The sequence below is a fragment of the Vanellus vanellus genome (genome assembly GCF_965231255.1).
Source record: "Vanellus vanellus genome assembly, chromosome: 3".
In the NCBI taxonomy this organism is placed as follows: Eukaryota; Metazoa; Chordata; class Aves; order Charadriiformes; family Charadriidae; genus Vanellus; species Vanellus vanellus.
This window is the reverse complement of record NC_138907.1, coordinates 30,148,273-30,173,521: the sequence shown is the minus strand read 5'-3', so window position 1 is coordinate 30,173,521 and position 25,249 is coordinate 30,148,273. Positions and strand designations below refer to the sequence as shown.

Sequence of the window (25,249 nt, the reverse complement as noted above, 5' to 3'; positions counted from 1 at the left end):
AGATTCCAGTGGTAAAATGTTAAATAGTATTTGTCTACTTTAATGAATAGCAGTTATGAAATTGAGCCTTACGGCGATAAAGAAATTGTAAACTTTGATGTGTCTAGTGTATACCAGAATAAATTTATGGAATATCTGTACATTTTTAAATTTAATAGTTTATGCAAGCTTTTTAAGTCTTAAATATTTGAACTTTCTTTCCTCACATGTTTTTTCCTATGTTTAAAATAGTTTTGGGTGGGCCATATGTTTTGTTTCATGAAAAGAATTCTGTAAATATGTTAAAGTGGCACAGTGGCCACCAGATGGGGATGTTGTGTTAGAAACATGATGCCTTTGCCAGGCCTCTTCCTATGGGGGCACCTGGGTTAAAAACCAAGTAACATGCGGTGAGGGATGGATGGATTGATGGTTGACGTGGAGTTTGTTGGAGCCTGGCTCCAAAGTTGTAAGTGTTTGTATAGTTCAGTGTGCAAGTGAATACCAATTGTGACCAAAAGACCTCTACTCTTTAAAATAGCAATTTCCTGGTAATATGGTGTACTGCTGCCTCTTCCAAGGGGCGTGAAGTACAGTGAGTGAGCATTCAGGGGTGGAAGCAATTAGAGTCAGCAAAACTGGATTATGTTTTGGGTTAGCAAGCTTAGAAATTTTTTGCGTAGTTAATTGTGTTTTGTAAGAAGATCGGGCTAAATGAAGTTTAAATTGCAAGTCTACATCTGAGAACCTTGAATTACACTATTACATTTGTTGATTTTTATTTTTAAGGTAAAGAAAGGCAAACGTGTGATGTCACAGCACAAATGGTTCTTGTATGTTGCTGGAGAAGTATGAAGGAAGTGTCTCTGCTCTTAGGGACACTGTGTAAACTTTTGCCTTCACAGGCTACATCTGAACCTTTGGATGGGTTGATTACTGTAGAACAGGTAGGGAAGTAATTTTTATTATAAAACCTTCACTTTTCTTTAGGGGGGTGGGGTGGGGAAGGCAGTTTTCAGAAGACTTTCTTCTTAAATCTACATTGTATATGGGAAAAGTCTTTTGGGTTTTGTCTGTGGTTAGGTTTTTTTATTGCCATGTTCTCGTGGTTTTCTTGTTTTATTATATTTGGTTAACAGTCTATTTTTTGATAAAGTGGTATTCAGAAGGCATAACTATAGTAGTAGCAGATAAGCGAAGAAATTATAAGTAACTAACAAACTCGAGGAATATTCATTCTGATTGTATTGGGTTACTTACAAGCTATATGCTGTGTTTAGGGATACCAATGCCTGCTTGCCTCCCTCCCTCTCTCGGTATGTATTAGGCATTAATGGAGTTGCTAAAAGTCTTCTAAACTGACTTCATATTCAAAGTATCTTTTGTTTCATTTTGAATGGGATGTTGGGATTTTACTTAAAGCTCTTCATTAGTTGAACTTCATAATCAGTAATTCTGAAAGTCAAACCTGCTGACTAGCTGTAGTGTTGTCTTCCATAGGAGACTGAATTATGAATAATTTTGTATGTAACGTGACTCTCTGTTTCCTCCAATTTTTTTGATTTAAGAGATCAGAAATGTTAATATGCCATCTGGGTCTCTTGTAGAATATTGAGTGCAGTGTTTACAAGAAATTAGATTACCACAGGCATTTATTTGGGAAATATTTTGCGTTTATTAAATTTCTGTTTTTAATTGATGACCTTTTCATTTCCATATGGTTTCAACAAAACCAGTCTCTACTTGGAAGACTGGAATATGCAAGACATACTACTTTTTAACCTCTTCTTTCCAACAGAAATACTTACTTAGTTTTCTCTTATGTGTTAGAACTTTCTGTCTTAAAATGAATAATAGTGTAATGTACTGCAGATCTTATTTCTTATGCTATCTAATGTTGTGATGCCATGGAAGTAATGTTACTATTCTTAATCTTGCATTATCTCTAGCCTTCATGTTTTCATCTGGTTAACAACTGTGCTTGTATTGTTGCAGAGATCTGGAGGGTAGATGAGAGAACAGATAGGCGTTTCCATGATTATGTTCCTTAATCTGCTGCAAGTCAAAAAGGAATGGGTATTTTAGAATGAGTCAGCTCCAACTGTAGCATCTCTCTCTTCACTGAGAAAGCAGACATTAGTAGTTGGTCTTTCAGAAATACTTTAAGCAACACTATCTTTTCCTATAGATTCTTTATACTTCTGATGTCTTCATGTAAAACGGAATGTCTGTGTTCTAATTTGAAGAATACCAATTGATGAGAAGTCAGTTTGAAACACTGATTTTCCTCAGGCTTGCAAGGAAATACACAAGAAAATACAATTTGGCTGAAAGTATAACAAATATTATGGGAAAAAACGTGGGCATGTTCTCTCTACTTTTTGTAACTGGCATTACCCTATTGTACAAAAAGAAAAAGAGGGGATTTCATCGTAAATGACTAGAAATGTCAATACCAGAACTGCTGTGGCTTCAGACTTTTATTAAACACTTTCAAGTGTTGAGAAATAAGAGAATTGGAATTTATCATATGCATGTAGAGCTTTCCCTTAAAGTTGCCCATTCTTTTTCTTTATTCTGTAGGTATTCAAAGAGATTTAAGAATACTGGGGGGGGTGGGGGTGGGGGTGGGGAGGAGGAACTTGAGGGAAACTTTGATCCTATTGCTTTCAGTCAGGACTAAGTAACTGTTGAGAAATGTCTGGTAGCACCACTTGGCCATTCTGTGTCTTCCTGTTGCAAAGCCTTCCTCATCTTGTCCCTTGCTTCATGTCTAGGTCAGTAACTCTATTAAATTGTACCTTATGGGATCACTGTTATGGTCACAATTTATTCACACAAAATATCACAGTGTTGAATTTGTTTATAGTATTTTGATTATTTTTGCCTACTTTTTTATTTGAGCATGCGAATGAGAAGGCGGTATCTTTTGGTTTTGGTCCACATTAAGACATGGCACAACAGAACTGTGCTTCTTGGTAGGCAATGGTATTAACTGGCTACTCGTGGCACTAATTCTTGATTCCTCTTTGTAGCTGTTAATGCTGTCTGTTCTAGTATGTACCTATGCAGGAGAAGTTGGCAGAAAGGCAGCTCTTGTTTGATACCTTTTTTGTGTGTTTGTTACTGGGAAGTCAGGACAATATAAAATTTGCACTTTCCTTGTCTTTTGAGTACAAGGTTGGGTTTGCATGGTATTTGAATGCCACAGTGTGCACTGACTGTAACATCTTCAGCTCATTGGTGTGGAGATTTATGTGTAGAGGAGTCTGAAAATACTGTATTTGAACTGGTAGTCTTCAAAGCCGAAGCCATTTTGCGATGGCTGCTTTACGTTTAAAAATAGACATAGGAAGTGCCTAAACAGCTGGAGGAATCTCTCTATTCAAATACATATTCATTCTACCTTTCATCCTCTATCTGACCCTTAAAGTCCAGACATGGCAAGCTCAAAGCTTTGCCTGTTAAGACAGTCAATACAAACAGTGTCATGTCCTAGTAACTACCACATAATCAACAAAATGATACCTAATGAAGACCGTGTGTTGATTTTGTCATATGACTTGCAAATTGTGAGTCAAAACTCCAAGCCTGGAGGAACTTTGAGCACTTCCTCAAACTCCTGCTTATCTCACCTTTGAAATTTTAAGATGGTTTTGGGAGATAAGGTTGCTGGAACTGTGTACCAAAGTGAAAAGAAACAGGCAGCAGAAGTAGACTTAGTACTGTCCCAATGCCAGGGGTTCTGCTTGTGATAACCCAACAGGCAGAGCTGATCTGAGCCCTTGTGGTGGAACGCTGAAGTACACAGAAGACTTTTAAGTACTGCCCACCCTCAGTACTTGTTACTTATTTGTACCGCCAGGGCAAGTGTGGCTCCCATTGCTGCTTTGGAGTTTGTTCTGTTCAAGGAAGAATTTAAAACAAACAAACAAAACCCCCCAAGTCACCAAAAAACAACTTCTCCCCAGTTAGTAATGTAAACAGTCTGTCTCCTCTGGAGTTCAGTATGGTTGCCAATAGTTCACTGACTACTAGTTGTTTCTAACTGTGAGATGCTTATGTGGTCCTTTATGGGTTTGAAGCCATCCTCTCATAATGATTTGTAAAAAAACCCAAACCACAACCAAACGAAAAAGAAACTTCTAGAATGTAGGAACCCTACTTTAGTGGCATCTTATTGCCAGGAAAATAAGATATGGAGGCACAAATGTACCAACTGTTTCTCAGAACACTTCCAGGACGTCTTGTACAGAATTTGTATCTCGAATACTGAGTTTCTTGGTTTTAGCAGCAAGCATGACCCTGTAAGTTCTTAACTGTTGCATTAATAGGACTAACTTGTTGTACTCTAGGTTTTTGACCAAGATGATCAAATTTATTTAAGATATTTGGTCTCTATTCCATATTTGAATATTTTAACTTGAACTGGCGTAGTATTTCCTGTGCAAGCACAGTTGGTAGGGTCACCTCTTCTTACAGTTGCTGTGGATCTTCGTGATGTTGTAGAAAATGTGAATTCCTTGATTTGTTCTCCATCCTGACATATGAAGTACTGGTCTTATGACACAGGGAAGCTGGATGCTCATGGATAGTATGGTGCTTTTAGATAAGAATCCGGGCTTATGCACTTGCTTCAGGAAAAGTCCTCGGTCATTTGCAAGGACTGTGTTATGGCAGTGCTTTTTCTTCAGACTCTAACCTATGAGTTCAGTCTCTAACCTGTGGGTGGAAATTAATATATCAGAGTTAGATTTGAAGTAAGCTTCTAGTCAAAGTGGCTTTTTTGCAAAAAGCTCAAAAATATAAATAGTAAAGTTGAAAGTTACGTGACACCCCCTACATCCCCCCCCCCCCCCCCCCCCCCCCCCAAAAAAAAAAATCCATATGAATTATTCTAAAAACATCGGGGGGGGTAGTGGAACAGGACAATAATTTGATTTGCATGTGTATGGTTTTCTTGGTTTGGTTTTGTTTACACACTGGGAGAGTTGGTCTGTTTGTGAGTCAGTTCCTTCTGAAAAAAGGGCATGCACTTCTGCTTTTGGGCTAGAAAGCTGAAATACCGTAGGTATATAAACTAGGCTAAAATCCACTCAGAGAAATAACTGTTTTACTTCAAATATCTCCAATTATTGTTTATTTTATGTTAGGTGGGGTTTAGCTGCAGGAAATAATTAGTAGACGTGATCTCCAATTTTTCTTTAATTATTGCAATCTCATTGCTTGGGTAATATGAATTACACAACAGTAGGGTGGAAAACTGTATAGCTAGATATGCCATTAACTTCTCTGACACCTTGATTACTTGTCAGACTATTAAATTATGTTATTTTGTAAATAACAGAATAAGCAGAATTTTATAAGAAACTTGACATGCTTTTATGCTTGGTGTTATATAAAAGCTTTGAAGAACCTTTTGCTGAAGAACTCTTAAGAAATATTCCGGAATAAAATTTTGCATAATAGAATTAAGTATGTGCTATATATTTTAAACAAATTATACTGGAAGTTTGATTCAGACCTTGAAAGTTGATGAGAATTAGAGAAAAAATAAAAAGCATATCTTTCTGTAGAATGAGATTGTGTGAAATTGTAAGCTTCCAAACAGCTTTAAAAACTTGGTCTCCTGGTAGAGCTCTAAAAAGTAACTATCGGTGAAAGTTTAGTTATAGCATGTAGCTTTTTGAGACTTCTAATTGTAGCTCTCATTACTGTATACATACAACATCTTTTTATTTTAAAGTTGTTTCTAGTAGTCAAAGGTAATTATGCACAATCCCAGAGCCTTAAAAATAGCTAAGATAGGTTTGTTTCCCTTTGGCACAATTTTTAAAGTTTGAATTTCTTACCTACAAAAATATCTGAGAAAGATGTTTTTCTGCTGTTACGATTTAGTGGAGATTTTCTTTGGGATTTTAGGTAAGAGTGAAGGCAAACAAGAGGGATTCTAAGTTTTTTTGCTCTGAAAATCAGAGTTGTCCCTTTCTTTTCTTACTGTCTGAGTGTGTTCCTGTTGGACAAATAGCTAATTTTATGTCCCTTATTTTGGGGGGCTTTTTTAAGGACATAGCACTATCCCTTTAACCTGAAGAATAGACTGTAATATTTCTTATCCTTAAAGTGTTTTTTTTTTTATGATAGGACTCCTAGTTGCTTTTTGCTTTTGCCAGTGGCCTTTCCAAGTAGGGGAAGGATTGCTGCTTTCAATTGCAGATGTATCTTGTGTATATAAATGAATTGTTTATATATCATTTCAAGTGGCTTTTTTCTTGTTTTCTTTTTTAGGTTAAAAATATTGGAGATTACTTCAAACATCATCTGCTGCAATCGAGGCACAGGGGTGCATTTGAATTGGCATATGCTGGCTTTGTGCAACTTACGGAAATGCTTTCCAGGTAGAAGATGCACAACTTACTATGTTTTTAATAGAATAGTTTTACCAAACTGTGGCATCGATCCTGAAACTGGCTGTGCAAGCAGATCCTTGATTTCATGTGGATTTTATTCAGGTTTATTGTAGGCATGATTATGACATTATTTACATGACGTCTGTGACTTGGACTGCGATGCTTCTGGTTAGAGATGGTTCTTAAGCATTGAAAGACGATACAGACATTGAATGCTTGCTGCATTTTTCTCCATTTCTGGCATGTTAGTTTCCTGAACAGCTTTCAGAAGCTCTTGGGAGAAGTAGGAGTGTAGAATTCTTCCCCTCCTTTTCCGGCCCTTTATGAAAATGAATGCCAGACTTTTTGTTTCAGCCAGGATGTTTTCCTGGAAACTTTTATTACTTGTCACAGAGTTGTGTATTCTGACATTTGGAAGGCTACCTGGCAGAGCATCACAAGATGTGATATGCAATTTAAAAAATTTTTTTTTCCTTCCCTTGTAACTTTTATAATTTCCTAGAAGAACTAAATGAGCAGAATTGTCCCGAGGTCTGGGCAAGTGTGTTGGAATTTCCATTACATGCTTACTTGCCCATTTCAAGTGTTGGTAATGTTTGTTTGTGATATCTAGTGATTATAGCAGGCTGATTGTATTTAAAATGAAGGAGAAAGAAGACTGATACCAGAATAGCCAGTGACTCTTTGGTTTGGTACTCCTGCGATATGAGGAGTACTTTGGGACTCTTCTCTGAAATGGGCAAGTTAAGTCTCTCAGTGCATGCAGTCGCCCTGCAGGTCTGTTGAGTGTTGCAGAGTTTTTCCATTTACCCTGTTGCAGCTGAGGGGCTCTGCTCTGCAAGTAAATCCAAACTGGCTTACCTCTCTGTAGCTACCAAGCTCACAGTCTTGAAGCACGTGAACCAGAATCTATATTAATTTACTGTTGCATCCACAAATACCTTTTTCTGGGGCAGCTTATAGTATTGTACAGCTTAAACATGATACTTTGTTGAACAGAATTGAACTCAAGGCCTACAGGAGCATCCTTAACACTTTAATTCATTCTTTCCCTAAGACCCACTGGAAAATCTGTCATTAAGACTGTGCCAGATCCCTTTCCCATGCTTTTATGAAAGACTGTAGTTGAACATGGTCCTTCGCTTTTAAAGCCAAACATTTTCTTAAAACTATATGCTGGAATATTTACCATCTGAGCTCGCTTTTAGCTATACAATCCTTAAATAGCAGTCTTTATAAGAACTCAAAGTAGACTTCTTTGTAGACAGAGAAATGGTATTCAGACCTGTCTGATTTAGTGGTGAAAAAAAAAATCTTTCCTTCACAGAGATTTCTTATGAACTTGATGAAATTTGATCTCTGTCTTGACATTTGGATGTAAATTGCTGAGTCTGCTCTAAGTATGCAAGTTGCCATTCTGCCTTTTCCCTGTTCGTGTTCCTTCTGGGGGTGCCCGCTTAATATTGTCTGCGGCTGCACCTTCAGACAACCATACAGTTACAAAACAAGCAACGTTCTTATCAATGAAATAAGCAATGTTATTTTTAAAAAATATTTTCCAATCATAGGCCCTGAGAAATTACAAATGCTTATTTGGCCTGATAATGTGGTGTTTAGGGAAAGTTCCTGAAGCTTCTGGGCGTCTGTTTTAAACTTGAATCTCCTGTAATCCATATAAATACCCAAACAATTTCTGTGTTCCAAATGGGGTTTTGCCTGTCTTGCTTTTATTGTATTTAGTGAAGCCTTTCTGAGAGATTGAGTAGAACATAAGTACTTTTGGAAATCTCGAAGTCCTGGTGTTGCATAGCTATGGCTGTAGTGCTTTGCTTCGCTACAGTTGCAGAATGTAAGGGGAAGGTTTGGGAAGAGTTATGTCATACAGCACAATGTATTTACTTATGAATAATGCATTTTGAACACTTTTCAATGTTCAAATTGGAGCTTAGATTAAACTTGGTGAACACAATTTGGTGTATATGCAACAATTTAGGACTATATCATATAGTTTTCTGGAAAACTGTAATGATAAAGAAAAACCCTGCTTTGATTTTACAAATGTTTAATCCCATATCAGTGGAAATTATTCACCTGTACCTAGTTAGTGTCTGATCTACTGTAATATTTCTGTTGGGGAACTGGGAGTAGACCCTTCTAATCCTTTGCAGTAAACTCTGCTTCTGACTCATTTCGTTGCTCTGAAGTGAGTGTAACTCTCTGCCTTCCCAGGCCCATACAGTCTGCTTGGTAGACTTCTTGTATAATTTAAAAATCATTGATGGACTTTCTGGTGAAATGTGCTAGAATTGTCAGTAACTTTTCCGCAAAAGTGTAATCACTGATGTGAAGGAGAGAGTCTGAAATGGAGAGAAAGAAACTGGGGGGGAAAAATGTTCTACTGTATTGTGATGCTTGTAGGGTTGGGAAGTACTCTATGTAATGAAGTACAAGATACAATGTTAAGGTACTGCTCAGTCCAAAGCTATGTTTATTTTTAACTCTCTTCATATTTCCCCCCCATTTCTCTTCCTGCTTGGTGAAGGAGAGAGATAGGGGTAATGGTACTTTGTCTCTGAAATTTTTGAGGCCTTCCAAGGTTCTCTCTGCTCTGCTTTACTGCTAGAGAAACCTTAAACCAGCGCCTTTGTCAATGCACCTATATAATTTGGAAAATTTTGCTTCATTTAGAGCAGGTGCTAGGAAAAGGAGGATGCAAGTGGAAGGACTTCCTAGTTTCAAAGGAGTTGTTCTTAAAAGTGGACGTTTTTAAGGATGACTTATACCTTGAATAATAATGTGTTTCTGAGGCTAGATTCTTGTCTCCTTATTTGTCTGAGAAGTGCCAAGGACTAGCTTTGTAAAGAATAGGAATCACAGTACTTATGTGAAAAAGAACACTACTACATGTCTATTGAGAGGAGAAAAACAGTGAAAGAAAACTCCTTTTTCCCTAGATAGGGACTGATTACAGTGATTTGGAACATTGAATTCTGGATATACCCATGTAGAAAATGCTTCTGGTCATGTAAAATTTGTGCCACACACCACTGATGTCCAGGAAGGCCAAATCCAAGATCGACCCTTTATTTTTGGATAGGAGAAAATACTGCCGTATGAGTTAGGGAGAAGAGTTTAGCTTTAGCCAGGCTTTTTGTACTCATTGATACCGACCACAGAAAGGGTTTTGGGCACGTATGAAACTGTTATAACCGGCAGATGGACAGAGAGAAATTTGTGGGAAAACACTTACTGTACTGCATCTGAAGTTGTTTGTGTATCAAGTTACTATGTTATATTTTAATTATCAAAGCTATTTGTTTGAGCTGGTAAAAATAATTACTATTTCATTCTGGAAAATGACATTTGAGCTCGAGACCACCATTTTTACATTGTAAAGCCTCATTATTCTTAAAATGTAGGGCCACCTGCTTCTTAAGACAATATTCTTCTTGCCAGACCATAAAGACACGGAGCTGCCAAATTTAAGGGAGTAGTCATCTCCATTGCAAAGTCAATAGTCTCTAATGTTTCCAACTTTAAAGCACTAACTCTTTCACCTTTTTTTAAAAAGTAGTGCCTTGGTGGGTGACTGAACAAGGTGGAATTACTTGTGGCAAGATCAAAGCAATAGTGTTTTAAGGGAGTCTGAAGTTTATTGGATTTCAGTATATGTCTCCTCTTTCTACTACTACTGAAAAGGGAAAAACCCTTCAGTTTACTTAAGGATAAAATATTCAGTGTGCTACGTAGCAACTTTTAAATATTTCCTTAATGCTTTACTTTGTGTTCTTCTGCACCACAGCAGATGTGAATATGTCATGTGGGATGTTTGTTTTAATACTAAGATAACATACAGAAGAGAGATGAGCACTGTTCTTTGCATGACTAAACCAAGACATTTAAATTCTGCTTAGCTATGGAGGTAAGACCAGCTGCAGACATGATCAGAAGTAGTAGCTTTTGCAGTACATGTTGATGTGGATGAAGAGAACTGTGAAGTAGAGTCTAGCTGCAGAGACCCACAGAGGAGAAATTTTGTGTGGTCTGAAACCTGGCATTGCATCCTCCTTGTGTATCCAAAAGCAAGCAAAGGAACACGGCCTGAAAGTAAGCAGGGAAAGCTAATTATCAGCAACAGAAAGAGAAAAGTCAAAGAAAAGAGAACTCAGTTAGTTTCCAGATTAATTTGATTGCTTCCGTCACAGGCTCCAGGCAGGAAGTGCCTTTCTTTCATGCTGTGGTATGAAGTGACTGACTTACCCCTTGTGAAGCCATGTTTCTCTTGTGTTCTGGACTGATGGTTTGCATGCTGGCTGCTGTTTTGAAGAGATGCTGCCTTTAGAATATGGGGAGAAGGCCTGGGGAGAAGGCCTGGCAGCAGTGTAGGAAACTCTGTGGTGGAAATCCCAAGGGAATTACTGAAAAGTAAGAAGTCTGCTGTGTCTTCTGCTGACCTCTCTGGCACTTTGACCTCTGTTTTCTGCATTACTAATTTTCTGTTTATTTTGTAAAAGAAGGAAAGGAGGGTTTCACTACAGATTAAAGCCTCACTTGCTGTTCAGTATCAGGTTTTTAGTCTACATAAATTCTTGCTTTAATAAGGGGGGGGCGTAAAGAAGGAGAGAGTAGATGTAGACCTTCGGTTAGATTTTGGTTTTCACATCAGTACCTGCTGCTATTTAGCTTTTCTTTTAAATTCATTATTTCAGTTACTTAGGTAGAAAACGTGATTGTATTCTTACTGTAAGGTCTCCCTACTTAATCATGAATGTAATTACAGTTTATATTTTTAGGTAAGGCAAGTCCTGTGTGGTTGAGATAATTGCAATTGCATTGCCCCCAGTGATTAATTCTTTCTTCTACTCTGAATCACCTGTCAAACCAGTGTGACAGGTTTTAATAACAATGTCCCATTAATAGAAATTTTCGTAACAATGAATGATCCTTTTGGAACATTGACATAAGATTAATGAGCTGGTCTTGCACACTGAATGTGGTACATTTCATTGAACAGATCAGCACCAGCAATTGAAGTAGACTTGAGTTCTCTTTGTCCTTGGAAGTCTTTTGCTTTCAGGCGGTGTTGAGTTTTATAACTGCAGAGGAGGAGTATCTGATGATAGGAGAGCAATTTAGGTGCTTTACCAAAAGTTTGACTGACATAGTATTTTAAAAAGAGGAGTATGTCTTGTTCTGCATTCCTTCTACTGCTTCGAGGTTTGCAGGCGTATTTACATAATATGTACTTACTGTGAGGGGCTTCATTTTTGTTTTGTATGTTTGTAAACATAATTGTATATGTTAGCTAATGTAAGGGTCACACATGAGCTACTGTGTGGCAACAAAGATACGAATTTGTGGTGTGTCACTTCCTACACAGTGACTGATGTGCATATGTCTGTTTTCTTCTCCAGAACAGGATAATAGTTCTTGGTACAAGATAATGGTTGCAGTGCTGAAGCAGAGTCCTGTTCAGTGAAATATCTTTTCGTAGTGGCACTTAATAGGATTAATATCATGTGTACCAACATTAGAAAAATGTACAGTACCTTTTTAATATGTCTTATTTCTTAAAATAAATCTATGCATATGCTTGGAGATGGTCATATATAGTAAGAAATATTTCTTACGATCACTAAATGCTTTCTTTGACTCTGTGCTAGTTTCTTACGTATTTGTTTTGTGTAGATGTAACAGTGAGAGTCTGCGCAAGATGCCAGAGCAGTGGCTAAGCTGTGTGTTAGAAGAAATCAAGTCTTGCAATCCTTCATCTACACTGTGTGCAACCAGACGTAGTGCGGGAATTCCTTTTTACATACAGGTATCAATTAATGTTGTTACCTCTGACTTTTTTTTTTATGCCCTTTCTGGTAAATAGTTATATATTTATTTTTCTTAATTTATTCAAACAGTTACTCTTTTTTATACAGACTTTGATTGCCTTTGTGCAACCAAGAAGCCACATGTAATTGCACCATGTTTGGCACTGCTGTTCTGTTGACTCTTGAGAATTTCAAAAGACTGATCTTGGGCTCTGTGTGGCCGCTGTAATAATCATGGCAAATTCATAAATAAATTCACAGATTAAATAAGGCTCTGTTAACCATGTAACTCTGTGCTTCTTCCATGAAAAGTGGGAGGGTGGTAAAATAGGAACAGACCATCATAGAGTTGTAAAATGGTGGCTTAGAAAATAATACAAAGAACTTGGGAAGTCCACTTAACAGTAATAAAGCAGGATCAAGTAATAGAGTCCCACTAACTCATGTTGACTCACAGCCTTGAGTGCAATGAATGAGTAGGTTATGGAAGACTTACATCCATGAGCGTGGGGCTACACTCCTGCGGTCTTCCCTCTCCCCATGTTACCAGCAGCTCCACACATCCCAGCCTCCAGCTTCTGCCAAGTTCAGAACTGACGGCTGTACTGGCTGGCAGTATTTTGTCTCTGCTCAAAGTACGACCTCCTACCGAGTGCCTTGCAATAGTATGCAGCAGCTCACCTGCATCCTATTGGTGTCAGTCACTGCAGAGTTGGTCCTGCAGGTTACACTTCACCTGTTTCCATTCCTTCGTTCCTTAAAGTGGCCATGATTGCTTTCCCCTAAATTAACCTCCATAATTTTAATTTTCAACCACTTCTCTTAAGACAGGAGTCCAAGATTAACTACACAATTTGTAACTTTCTCCACTTGCTGAAGTATAGTCTCCAGCACGTTCCAAGAATCTGAGGGACTGCTGGGAGCATGCTTTCCCTGCCAGAATAATTCATCTTGCTTGTTTTCCACTCCAAATTTGCCCTGAGAAAGTTGAGGCAGCCTGCTTCTGTCTGACCTCTCTTATGTCAGTCACAGCCTGCTCCTGGCTTCACTAGATGTGTGTGTGCTAGGCAGCAGAGCTCAGAAGTAGGGCATTGGTTTTAGAGACCTTCTTCCTTTTCAATTTCAGCAGTTAAAGATCTTTCCCTTTTATATCTGCAATTTGCCTATGAAATGAATTTGGTGATTTTGTGTCTTCCGATTTCCCCATTCACAGCACAGAGTTTGAAACCAGTGGACATTTAGCTAGCATTTATCCTGAGAATGTGAAAAAGCAAACATGTGTGAATCGATTTTTAATGTACAAAGCTACACTGTCTCATGTAAGGACTAGGTGGACCCAATGGTATCCCGTTGCAGAAGACATGTGCAGACTGCAGTTGGCCTACATTAGTGAGTCCATGTGGCAAAGCTTGTGCTGCACCATAGCTGTTTGGATAAACAGGTCGGATGCTTCTATTTTGACAGCTCTGAAAGAGTACAAAGTTAGTCTAGTCAATTAATGAGAAGGTTTGAAATCAACATTGGGATTAGTCTGAAATAATCTATTTTTTAAATTCTAATTTTACTGTTAAGAGAGGCGATAGTGTTCTTTGGCAGTAGTTCTGAATGTGTCTGTAGCACTCAGTAAAATGAATTAAGCCTTAAACAGCACGTTGCATTTAGATAATAAAAAGACAAGTTGTAATGCATATTCTAAAAGTACTATAATAAGGTTATTTTATTAATGCATAAAATCAAGATGTGGTGTGGTCTCCTTGCCATCTGCTTCCTGTGACATGTATTCTTGTTTTACTAAAACACATCTGTTTTAATGATAATATGTAATTTTAAAGGTTATGAGCATTTTAAATGACCTATTTAAAATAGAAATATTATTACCTAGTAGGTCAAAGGTGCAACTCCAATTAGTGGGTGAGGAAAATGTGGGAAAATACTAGTTACAGCTTTAACACTTTTAGGGTATGACATTTTAGTCTTCAGTTCGTTCACCTCTATTTTATACTTCATGAATACTTTTTTTTACCTTCCTTCTGTGTTCCTGCCATTGTTAAAGGTACTGATAAACTGACAGCGAATACTTCTGGGTTTCTGCCTAACCTCTATACTGCATTTGGCTTGCAGTTGATCCATTTGGTTGTTCTTATGTGATGTAAAGTAGTATTAAATATCTTGTTTGAAATGATGCTGAACAGACTCTGGGCCCCAAAACACAAATGGATAATAATTTTTTTATGAGAAATAAGTGATTTATGGTTATCCAGTTATACTAAGTTGGACAAATTCAAGAAGAGCTACTAGATAGACAGAGAAAGACTATTTTAACTCCAGTTTGGAATTTTGGAGTACTAAATTAGAGTATTTGAATCTCAGCTGGATGTGCTACCCAGTCAACTACTATATGGAGATGGATGCATCTCTTCTGTCCTTTAAATGTGCTGCTTGTTTTATCCTGTTTTGCAAACCAGGTTTTATTCTTTGGCCAGCCCGTGTCATCTTAAATATGTATGTCATTAAATTAGAAAAATGTCTGTACTAGGGAATGTAAATATCTATAATATGGCAAATACTTTAGCTGTAATAAATAATACCATTTTTTTGGTGTGTGATAAATTATTATCTGTTAGATACAAGCAAATTTTCTTAGGCAAATGGATAGTGCATGAGCAAAGTTTTCTTACTGGAACACTGGATGCTAAGAAGCTTTGGACAAAACTAAGTTAAAACTGAAACTTAGTTTTTGCAAATTTTTCTTTAGACCTTGTGTATGGTCAGAAGCTAGGCTGTGATACGGTAAATATACAAATGTGGAGCAGAACTGGTAGTAAAGAAAAATGGCTAGAAACACCTGATTATTTTTTTTTTTCTTTTAACTTTCTGTAGGCTTTGTTAGCTTCAGAACCAAAGAAGGGCAAAACAGATTTGCTGAAAATGACAATGAAAGAATTGATATCTTTAGCTGCACCTTTGAATGAATCATCAAGTATAATTCCACAGGTAAGATACAGCCTCTCGTCAGAATGTCAAAAAAGTGTTTGTGTTACCTCAAACAGTTAAGGAAACTTGTGTTTTTAATAAAGATATTTTGTTTTCATTACCTATAGCTAGATTTTAAAATATGTTTGCATGTGCAGAGGTTGTGAAGTCACTGGAGTTTGCAAGTGCATAAGATACTAAAAAATGTATTTGGCATAATTTAATAGGTTTTTTCTAGCACAGCAAATAGTCATATTCATTTTTAATTGATATGATCAGTTTACTCCTTGTAATCTATTTCTAAACGAATAGATGAGTACTTTCCTTTTTACAAGGAAATTAACAAGCAAGTATTTGTTTACATTTAGAGTAAATAAATGCGTTGCATAAATCATATTGCATACTGTAAAGTACTACATGAAAAGTGATTTTAGGCTTACTTAGTAACTTCTAAAACTTAAATATATACATTTGGAATGCATAAAAATTTTATTTTAAAGTCAAGATCTTTATCTTCAAAATGTTGCTGTCAAATACTTAATCTTTCTGTTTGTAAGTGCAAGCTATAATTTGTTGACGATACATAGAAGTATGTTCTAATCTCTCTGCCAGATCTTCTGCTGGCATAAATTTAAGTAGCCTTGTCAAAGTCTGTGAAGCTATACAGATTACTACCACCTTCCCCTACAGAGAGCAGAGAAGTATCAGAAAATGCGCCATATGGTGAAGCAAGCCTGGCTGTCAGTTTTAGCTTAATATTGTCCTCCTGTGAGTTGTAGTTTATTTTTTCTCACAGTATCTACAGCATGTCAAGAATGTTGGAAAAGATGATTCTAAACTTTGAAAGTTATTTTTACGGCCATGATAAGCTAAGGAAAAAAGAATGCTGGCCTTCGCTTGCAATTCTGGACTGTACTCGTTAGAGGAATATATTTAAACTGTAATTGTTTTTAACAGTGTTTACTGCTTCACCACTTTAATATATTTGTTAATAGCACTATTCTTGTATTGAATATGGAAATAAAGTGGTGTAAATGTGCATATGGTTTATTTGTTTTGCATGTTCATTGCTGCAATTAACACATATTTAAGATACTTTTCCAATTAATATATATTTTTCTTATACTTCTATGCCCACAGGTTCATGCTTTAAATATTCTTCGAGCACTGTTTAGGGATACACGTTTAGGTGAAAACATCATGCCTTATGTTGCAGATGGAATACAAGCCGCAATTCTAGGTTTTATGTCACCTGTCTGGGCAGTAAGTTAATTCTTAATTTTGCTTCTCTAATGTAACAGGATATAGAGTGTAGCTATTCAGTGAAGCTTTGGTCGTGTTTATAAATGGCAGTACTGCGGCTTCTGGAATGTTACCTGGTGTAATATTTTAAGGTACAGTAAAGAATAATGTAGACCTGCAGAGAACTCATAATTTTGGTCATGTTTATTGGTTTTGTTTCATTTTTCTTTAATGTGAAGCGCTGATATTGACAAAACATCAGGAACAAAAAGTAGGGACAAATATAACCTTATAGATAAAAATGTATCTGTCTGATAAATTTTGAATCAGTGCACCTAGCTAGTAAGGAGTGCGTTTACTTTCATTCTCACTGTTACTATCTTTTATTGAAAAACAAAGTATGTCATGTGGCATATTAACATAGAAAATTTTATGATCTGCCATGGGTAAATGTGAATACTTCGAACCACTAGAAATCTGGATGTATCCCTTGTATTAAAGATAAACATGTCCAAAAAATCTGAATTTTCTTAGTGCCATCTTGATTAAGAGAAAAGATGAATTAATTGTTTCCATGTGCTGACCTCTGAACTACTAGTAGGCATGCTCTGTTCTTCGCTCAGCTGTTTTACTTTTTTGGTTTTCATTAGTGGCTGTTTTTAAAAAAAATTAGTACATTTCAAAGGGATTTTTTAAAACATAGTTCATGTTCTTTTCTTTTTCCTTTAGGTAAGAAATTCATCTACACTTCTTTTTAGTGCTCTGATTACAAGAATTTTTGGGGTTAAAAGAGGGAAAGATGAAAATTCCAAAAAAAACAGGTGAGCTTCACTTGGTACCAATTGTAAGTTTGCAAAACATGACCTTAGCCAACAACAATTTGAAAATTTTGCTTGCTTTATGGATATATTTGAATCATGATGTTACAAAAACATCTAGCTTTGCTTAAGCTGCCCTGCCAAGAAATAAGTGGTAAGTGCAAAAATATCTGCGGTTAAGTGCTGAGAGTTAATTTGTACTCGTGCAATTTCACAGAAGGGGAAAGTTGCTGAGAGGTTTTGGTACCAGTGACGCTTCCAAATGCCCAGTCTCTCTTGTGGTGCAAACTAGCCCTGTTGGTCTTGGTAACAAAGAGAGCGAGGTGAAGGAGAAGAGGGGCAAAGGTCACGTGTGTGTTCCCTTTCCTCTAGAGCAGGCCTGGAGGTAATCTCACCTCTACTAATTCGAGGTATTTTTTTTCCCTTTAGTCCTCTTACTCCAGAACAGCCTCTCCCTCTTTCATGTCTCTTTCTCCTTAGCTTCAAAAATTGCAGCTTGTGAAGCTGCTTCTCTTCCAAGGGTTCCTGCCCTTGAACTCCATGGTCCTGCTCCAGATCCTCTAGTATTCCACTTTCTTATGTTAAAACTCCCCAGTCCTGAGGATTCCTGTTTCTCTGTGCCCTCCAGTTAGTGCACAAGCACCCCCATGTTTTCTTTGGCCTTCAGCCCCTTCCTTTAGCTTCTGCAGCAAATGAAGCATGCCCGTGCCCTGTGCTCTGTAGCTGAGGTTCTTGATCTAATAGGGATGTGAAAATACGCAAAAATAACTCTGGTGCAGAATAAACTCATAAAAAAATATTTCTGGGTGAGTCTGCAGGGCCATCTGTGGATCACACTATGGATATTATGGTAACTGTTTCAGTAATTCCTAATGGGTTTTCAAATCACAGACAAGGTACGCAATTTCTGAAAGAAAACAATTGTTACAATTTACCTTCAAAACTTCTACTCATCTGTTTTACTCATTATACAGTGGTTCCTTAGTGTTGATCTATGTAGCTAATATAATTTTCATGCACGTTATGAGAAACTAAATGTGCTGGGATAATACTAGTCTTTCATCTTTTAGATAATAGATAGATGCCATTTTAGCTGTTTAAAATACTTTGCTTCAGGTGTCACTTGAAAATTACATACTATGCACGTATAAATGTGAGGAATAAATACAGGTGGGAGATTGGGGGGAGATTTCCCCTAGATGACATTTCAAATTGTTTTTAGGGAAGAAGTATTATCTCCCCTATTGAGTGAAATTACCCCTGCTTTGTTGTAAACCCAAATCACTTCTCACCCAAACCTTGAGTTCACTCCCATAACCCCTGAAACCCAAGCAGAAAAGGTGTTTCTCATTTCTTGCCTTCTCACTTTGTTTTTGTAACAACACTTAAAGTTGTTTTTTTTTAAATTTCGATATCGAGCATTTAGTCAAAGAAAGATGTACTTCAGCTTTTATAAGCTTGTATCCTAGGGAAAACCTTCACGCTAACCTCTGCAGTGGGGAGGCAAACTGACTCCTCAAATACATGCAGTGTGATGAGATATGTAATGTGAGGTTTCTGTTTGTGAAGTTGCAGAAAGTAATGCATTTCAGCAGCTGTTGGGGATGGGAGATACCAGAAAGTAAACTTTTATACATTTGAATTGAATTCATTAAAAACAATGTTAATTTTTATGTAACTGGCACTATCAACTTGCTTCTCTGAAGCTTTTTGTTTACAGTAATTCCTTTGTAGTCATTTTGGCCAAAAGATGTTAAAGCTGGGCTGGCTTCTTTTTTTTCTGCTATTCGTTTTGCAGCTTTTTATTAAACTTTGTACATAGTCAGTTTTACTGTTTCCTCGGATGCAGTTGTCCATACCACGAAACAGGGAATGGGAAAACACTTCTAAAGGCAGGCCAGTGAGAGACAGGGGGTATGAAAACAGAGGCAGAGATTTGATTTCAAGTTTCTGACTCCTATCTCTACGGGAGATACTGGTTTAGGAAGAGAATGATGTTTTGTTTGTAAAGCTTCTTCCTCTGAACACCGGCGGTGGATTAAAGGTAGGTTGTGTTTGGGGAAGACATCTGTGTTTCAGTGGTTTGGCACCACGAGGTGTCACCGTTGCTGCACAGCTCCCTGCAGCCACATCACTGGGGTACAGCTTTGCTTGGGCACTTCTCTTCGGGAGCTCTAAACTTGTTTTGTGTAGTGTTTTGCCGGCACAGAATTTGTGTATTAAAGCAGAGTAATTTCCCCCCCCCACTTTTAAACGTAGCAGTTTACTTCAAAAGCACTAGCGTTTTAGCAGCTTGCATCTGTAGGAGCTTGTGTGAAAGTGATCTGGGTTTGAGCTGCTGCTTGTGTTACCTGCAGGATGTTCTGATGGCATTAAGGGGCGGTCTGTGGACAGAGACCAACTCTCTGATGCTGCCATTAGGGCCTTGTATAGGTTTCCAGTTTGCCGGGTTTTAGATTAGGGGTTTAAATCTGTCTTTTCTGTGCCAGCAGGAAGTTACCTTGTTGTTGGACTATTCTGGGCATCTGTCTAAAAGAGGATGGACTTTCTGGTTGTTTTCTCAGGAAGAGTTCCTATGAAACTGATATAATTGGGGTGGTGGAGAGTTTGTGTAGACTTCCAGAAAAAAGCTTTGTTGGAACAGTACTTGCAACTTAACACTACTGCTACGTTCCTTTAACATACTTTGTGTTATGTTTCCCTTTTTTTCCTCTTATCTCCTTTAAAAATTCACATATAGTGTCCTTTAAACAAAAATTATAGGCCTGTTGTGTCTTTTGCTGCTTTTAGTCTGCTGATGTTATGTTCCATTCCCTATTTATGTTAATTTTGTACATTATAATTGCCTTGCAGCTGGGGTGTTTATGTAGTGCCAGCACAGTGATGGTCCATTATTTGATGATCTTGATCAGTTGTGAAGCACTGGATTGAATGACTTAATAAACTATAACCTATGTCTGAAAAGTAACCTGATTTAATGTTTTTTTCCAGGCATATGTAAAAGAGTGATGGGTTTGGGGTTTTGTTTTCATTTCTGGGTTTTGGTTTTTTGTTTGTCCCCCCTCCCTCCCCCAACATCCCTGTGTCATTTTGGGTGTTTGCAGTAAACAAATGTGTGAAAGGGCCTCCTTGCTCTATGACAAAGAGAGTGAGGGGATGCTTGAGTCTACTGACAGAAATTTTAAATTACATCTGCAGTGGCCATCTCTACTGGAGGACAGAGGCAAGAAAGCATGTTGAGTTGGGCTTTGTGATCGTTGAACGGGCATTAGGAATGTCAGCCAGAACTGCCTCTCTAAATCTGAGGGCAAGGCAATACTAGATTATGCTAGAGAAGGTCTGTTCCCTGAAAACTTGGTCTGTATTTTTGAAGAAATCACCAACTACACATCATGGCTCATGCTGCTCGGTTGTGCTGGTTCAGTTGTCAGTGGGGCTGTGCTGTGGGTCATCTGCAACATGTTTGCAACAGCTGTATTGGCACAGCTGGGGAGTGGAGAACTGGAGCAGTGAAGGAGAGGGGTTTCTTGAGCAGAACTCTGGGCTGATGCCAAACTTCACTCTTACGGGTTCACTGGAAACTTGAAGGGACTACTCTTATGTCATGCTCTACAGGAGATGCAATCCTATCCTGTTTTCATTAAATGTTGATGCATCTTTTTAATTTTAGCATGGGCAAGGAAATAATGAATTGGAAAGTTAATACTTTAAAAATAACAACTGTATGCAGCTCTTGCAAGAAGAAGGGATAGAAGTTGTGTGAAGACTGTTTATACTGGTCCATGCAACTATACAGGTTGAACTTTCTCTTTCTAGTGAAAAGAAAATTAGAAACAAAGTTTTCTCTGGGTTCTCTCGTTCTGAGAAAGACTGTATCAAAACTTCTAATGCTTCTGTAAGCAGTGTTTGTGTGTATGTGTATATTTGGCTAAATGATACTTTGAATTCCAGGTAATTGACATATTAAAAATGGTCCCGTTAACACTTATTTATAGAGGGATTTAGTTTAGCTTTTGTATTCTTGATTTGGGAACATAATTTTCTTAAATGTTATGATAATTTCAAATCTACAGGACTTGGAGTGGAATTCTAACCACATAAATACAAAGTACTGTAGTGAGGAAGGGCTGGAAAGTAATCTTTGCAATTAGCCCATTTATATTTGGTTAAAGAAAGTGTGCTCTGCATAGATAGATCACAGCGTCCTTTAGAGGAAATAGCCACCCCTTCACCAAGCCCTTCACGGCACAACTATTTATGTTAGTTTAGCCTGTCACTTCATACTTGAAGGATGCTAGGTCTATATCCTAAGTTGCCTAGCTACCGTGCTGTCAGCTCCAACCTGTCCCCAGGCCCCACTGCCACTGAGCGCTGGCTCCGGTGCTGCAGGTGCCTGCCCTCCGCCAGAGCAGTGGCTCTGGAGAGGGACTGCCGTGGCCTGCCTTCCAGTTTTCTTGTGCAGTCAATTTACAATGTAGGTTTGCTGATTCTGTGCGCTTTTCAAGAAGCTGGGGTGTAGTGTATGGTTAATCATTCTGGTTTGTTCACGGGTATTTTTCTTTCCTGTTAGTGTTGCTACAGATTGCAAATCATGTAAAGCAAATGTTTGCTCTAGTTGATTGTAGGCTCCAGTATTCATCACGTGAAAAATGAGGATGTCTTCAGATGAAGAGATTCTAAAAATAAAATGGCATATATATTGGGATAGTTAATGCAGATCTGTACATGAAAGTCAAAATAACTTACATATAAAGTTAACTGAAATTAATTTTGAAATGTAATTAAATTTCTAATTTCTCATCATAGAGGAGTTCTATTCTGCCCAAATGAGTCACAGTAGTAATAGTGATACTTTCACATAAACTCTTACACACACATATATTTGTGTCCTATATATTGTCTATATATGCACTATATATAGGCAGATATGTAATACTGGAGTATAGACCAGTGGTCTGTAGTCCAGTGCTATACGCACACACATATATATCGAACACCTTTTTGGTCTCTAGTCTAGTGCAAACTAAAGCTGCTATTGCTTGTTACTAGACAAGACTCTTCTCATCAAATACCTGGTATTTCTGACTTTTTTACTTTTTTCTTTTTTTTTTTTGAAGGATGAGCATGATCAGAAATTGCCTTTGAGGCAATTTGCCATTTGACTTAGGACAAGCTTTAGTCTTCAGAGTAATAAAAAAGGATCATCCCGGCTTATCTGAAAACGGATTTTTTTTGAGTTAGAATATAAATGTTGCAAAGTCCTCAGAAAGAATAACCAGAGGCTGGGGTTAAAAGAAAGTATGTGGGGTGGTAAGAATTCCCTTAGCTTCTCACTTTGGTGGGGGAGGTTTCAGGAAGGAAAAACTTTGACTCTGTGATTAAAAAGCATTTTTTTAACCAAGGCTGAAATGGTACAGTGCAACCTGGTGATTTTTACATGAAGTCACTGGTGTATATATTTGCATTTTGGGAGAGGGGAGGCTCCTGTGTATTTAGACTCTAGTGAAGGGAAAATGCATATGCAGAAAAATACTTAGCTGTCAACTTAACACACATTTTCTGTGGAGTAAATATTCATGCTGTGAGGAAATTGAGTATGAATGCTGCCATGCTCTCATTGTTGGTTTAGGTATAGTTGAAAAGAAAGGAACAACTTTAAGTGCCATCTACATAGTACTTCTTTAAGTCTTTATTTTCATGGATAGCTCTCAGTAAATGTTGATGACTATCAAAACTTTCTCCTTTCCAAGTGCTTGAAGTTAATCTTTCTAATTACAATATGATGAAAACTATGTAGATATGAAGAGGTTTTGAAGATGCACAATTGGCTGTGAGGCAGTCAACATGCACTACTGCCCTCTGCTTGCTTTGTTTTTATTGCAAGTTGAGTGTTCCAAACTTCTCAGTAAGTGGTTGCTTGCACACTTGAAGGTCACTGAGTAAAACCAAATTAAGTTTGAAAAACACTAAGTTGACTTTTTTTTTTCTCCTAAATGGACATGTGCTTTAACATTAAGGTTTTGTGTGAATATTGTGGTTTTTAAGACCAAAAATGATTGCATTTTACACTGTGAAGGGTTAGAGGAAAACACTGCAAATTGAATGTTCTAATGCAAACCTCTCTTTTCATATTATCGCTAAATTAAATGAATCTGGTATTATCTTCCTTTTCACTAAGCCACTCCAAGTTGTAGGTTAAAGTATATAACATACACCGTAAGTACATGATTCCTGTTGAGTGTTGCATTTCTGGCAGGCTAACGCTTCCACTATGTCTAACAACAGCTGAAAAATCTGCCTTAGGTCAATGATGTTTTGTCAGTCTTAACAGCAACTTTATTAGACATTTGCAGTGCATCATACTGGGCTCAGATAGGCCTTCTGAGATGGGTCTGTGGTGCTCACAGAGAAGTGGCCAGTACTATTTTGGGATAAGCCTAAAGAAACTTTGGTGGCGCTAATGTGGTCAAGTTGTAATGGCACATCAGTGTCAAAATCAGATAGCCCTTAGCGGGATTTCACTAGAGGTGATACTCAGGTGACTCTAGCCCCGTAAATGCTCGGTGCCGACTTGGAGACACACCACTGTCATAAGTGCTGTGTGCCAGCTGAGGTACAGCTACGCGTGAGAGGATGCTGACCACAGCGATGGTCTGCAGGAAGGGCAGCAGCGAGGCATCAGAGTGCTGAGCCTCTCGTCCTGGCTCCAGCAGGGAGATGCAAGTACGGCCGGATTCACAAAACTGGCCTCTGAGCTCTGTACCTCTTGGACTGCATGCTGCGGAAGGAAGGGTTGGGATTGCTTTATCTTGGATCTTGTTAGTGATTCCCTAGTGGATTTTCTCTGGCAATCTTGGTCTGTTGCAGCTTTTCAGTTGAAATACTGGGTCAGTGGCAGTGAGGTTTCATGAGATGACGGAGCCGTTTAAATGCCCCTGATCCTTTTCCTCTAGCTACTTCTGTGCCATGTTTTGCAGCCTGTTCCCTCTGTGCAACCTTAGTTGTTCCAGTGAATGATTGCGAAGTAGTTATTAAGGATTTGGTGCAGTACATTGTTTTGTGAGGGGGTTGTTTTTGTTAAAAAGAAATCCCTCTCCCTTCTGTCTGCCAAAAATAGGCCACATTTATTTTGCTCAACTTTTTTGTTTTTAATGCTCTGGTTCTTTTTTTTACTGACATTGACAGATTTAGAAGACTTAATCTCAGAACTGTCTCAAGAAAACATGCAAAAGTTCAGGCTGACTCAGATAACCGTTACGGCTTTTACTGATTAATAGTTCAATAACAATATGCTTGTTTAAACATAATTTTGAACAGGCTTCCTATTTCTAAGTGCCTTAATAATAGGAATAATGATCATAAGGTGCTATTAACTTGTAAATTGAAGGTAAAATTTATGAAAGCTTTGTGCAGAAACAGACACAACTTGAAAACAAGCTCCTAAAGAAATCTGTTTCCTTCTGTGTTATTGCTTCAATTATTCTACTAGCTTTACAAGTCTAATCTAAAACTATCTAAAATCGTCTATAGCAGAAAATATGGACTCTTCTTGAGGTTGAGGATGCTCTGTGTCTATATGATTTCTGCTGATTTTAGGAACACAGTGTGTGTATCTACTTATATTTGCCTAAAATCTACAGAACCGTTTTTACTTCAAGGTTTTATTTGTTTATATACAGAGTCAGAAAAATGTTAACCCACAAGTCCCAGTGAAATCTTTGGGACTTAAACACATGTTTAAAGCACTGGTGTGCAAATATGTATCTGTGCTCTCCTGAACAGGGAGGATCTTCATAACATGCTGGTTTAAGTCAGAGCTGGAAAATAGGAAGATGAACATATTAAAGTGACGTGAATGAAAGTTTACCCAAAGTGAAACATCCTGAAAAATGTATGTGTTGCCCTGAGGTAACTTCAGTCCCTTAATTTGTTTTAAATAAATTAGGGGCATAATGTTAAGATTTGTTTCTACTGAGTGAGTAAAGTGCATTCGATGAAACAAAAA

At 37.7% G+C, this 25,249-nt stretch overlaps 1 protein-coding gene across 1 annotated transcript in view; it reads left to right on the top strand.

The window, feature by feature from the left end:
• Window positions 1-25,249, top strand: part of THADA (THADA armadillo repeat containing) — a gene marked incomplete at its 5' end in the record, with an annotated part of 163,830 nt that overhangs the window by 17,171 nt on the left and 121,410 nt on the right. The window contains 6 exons of the mRNA XM_082480800.1: window positions 769-926; window positions 6,268-6,377; window positions 12,078-12,210; window positions 15,092-15,205; window positions 16,325-16,447; window positions 17,156-17,247. Coding sequence (XP_082336926.1) covers window positions 769-926; window positions 6,268-6,377; window positions 12,078-12,210; window positions 15,092-15,205; window positions 16,325-16,447; window positions 17,156-17,247 — 730 coding nt within the window. The remainder of the gene's footprint in view (window positions 1-768; window positions 927-6,267; window positions 6,378-12,077; window positions 12,211-15,091; window positions 15,206-16,324; window positions 16,448-17,155; window positions 17,248-25,249) is intronic.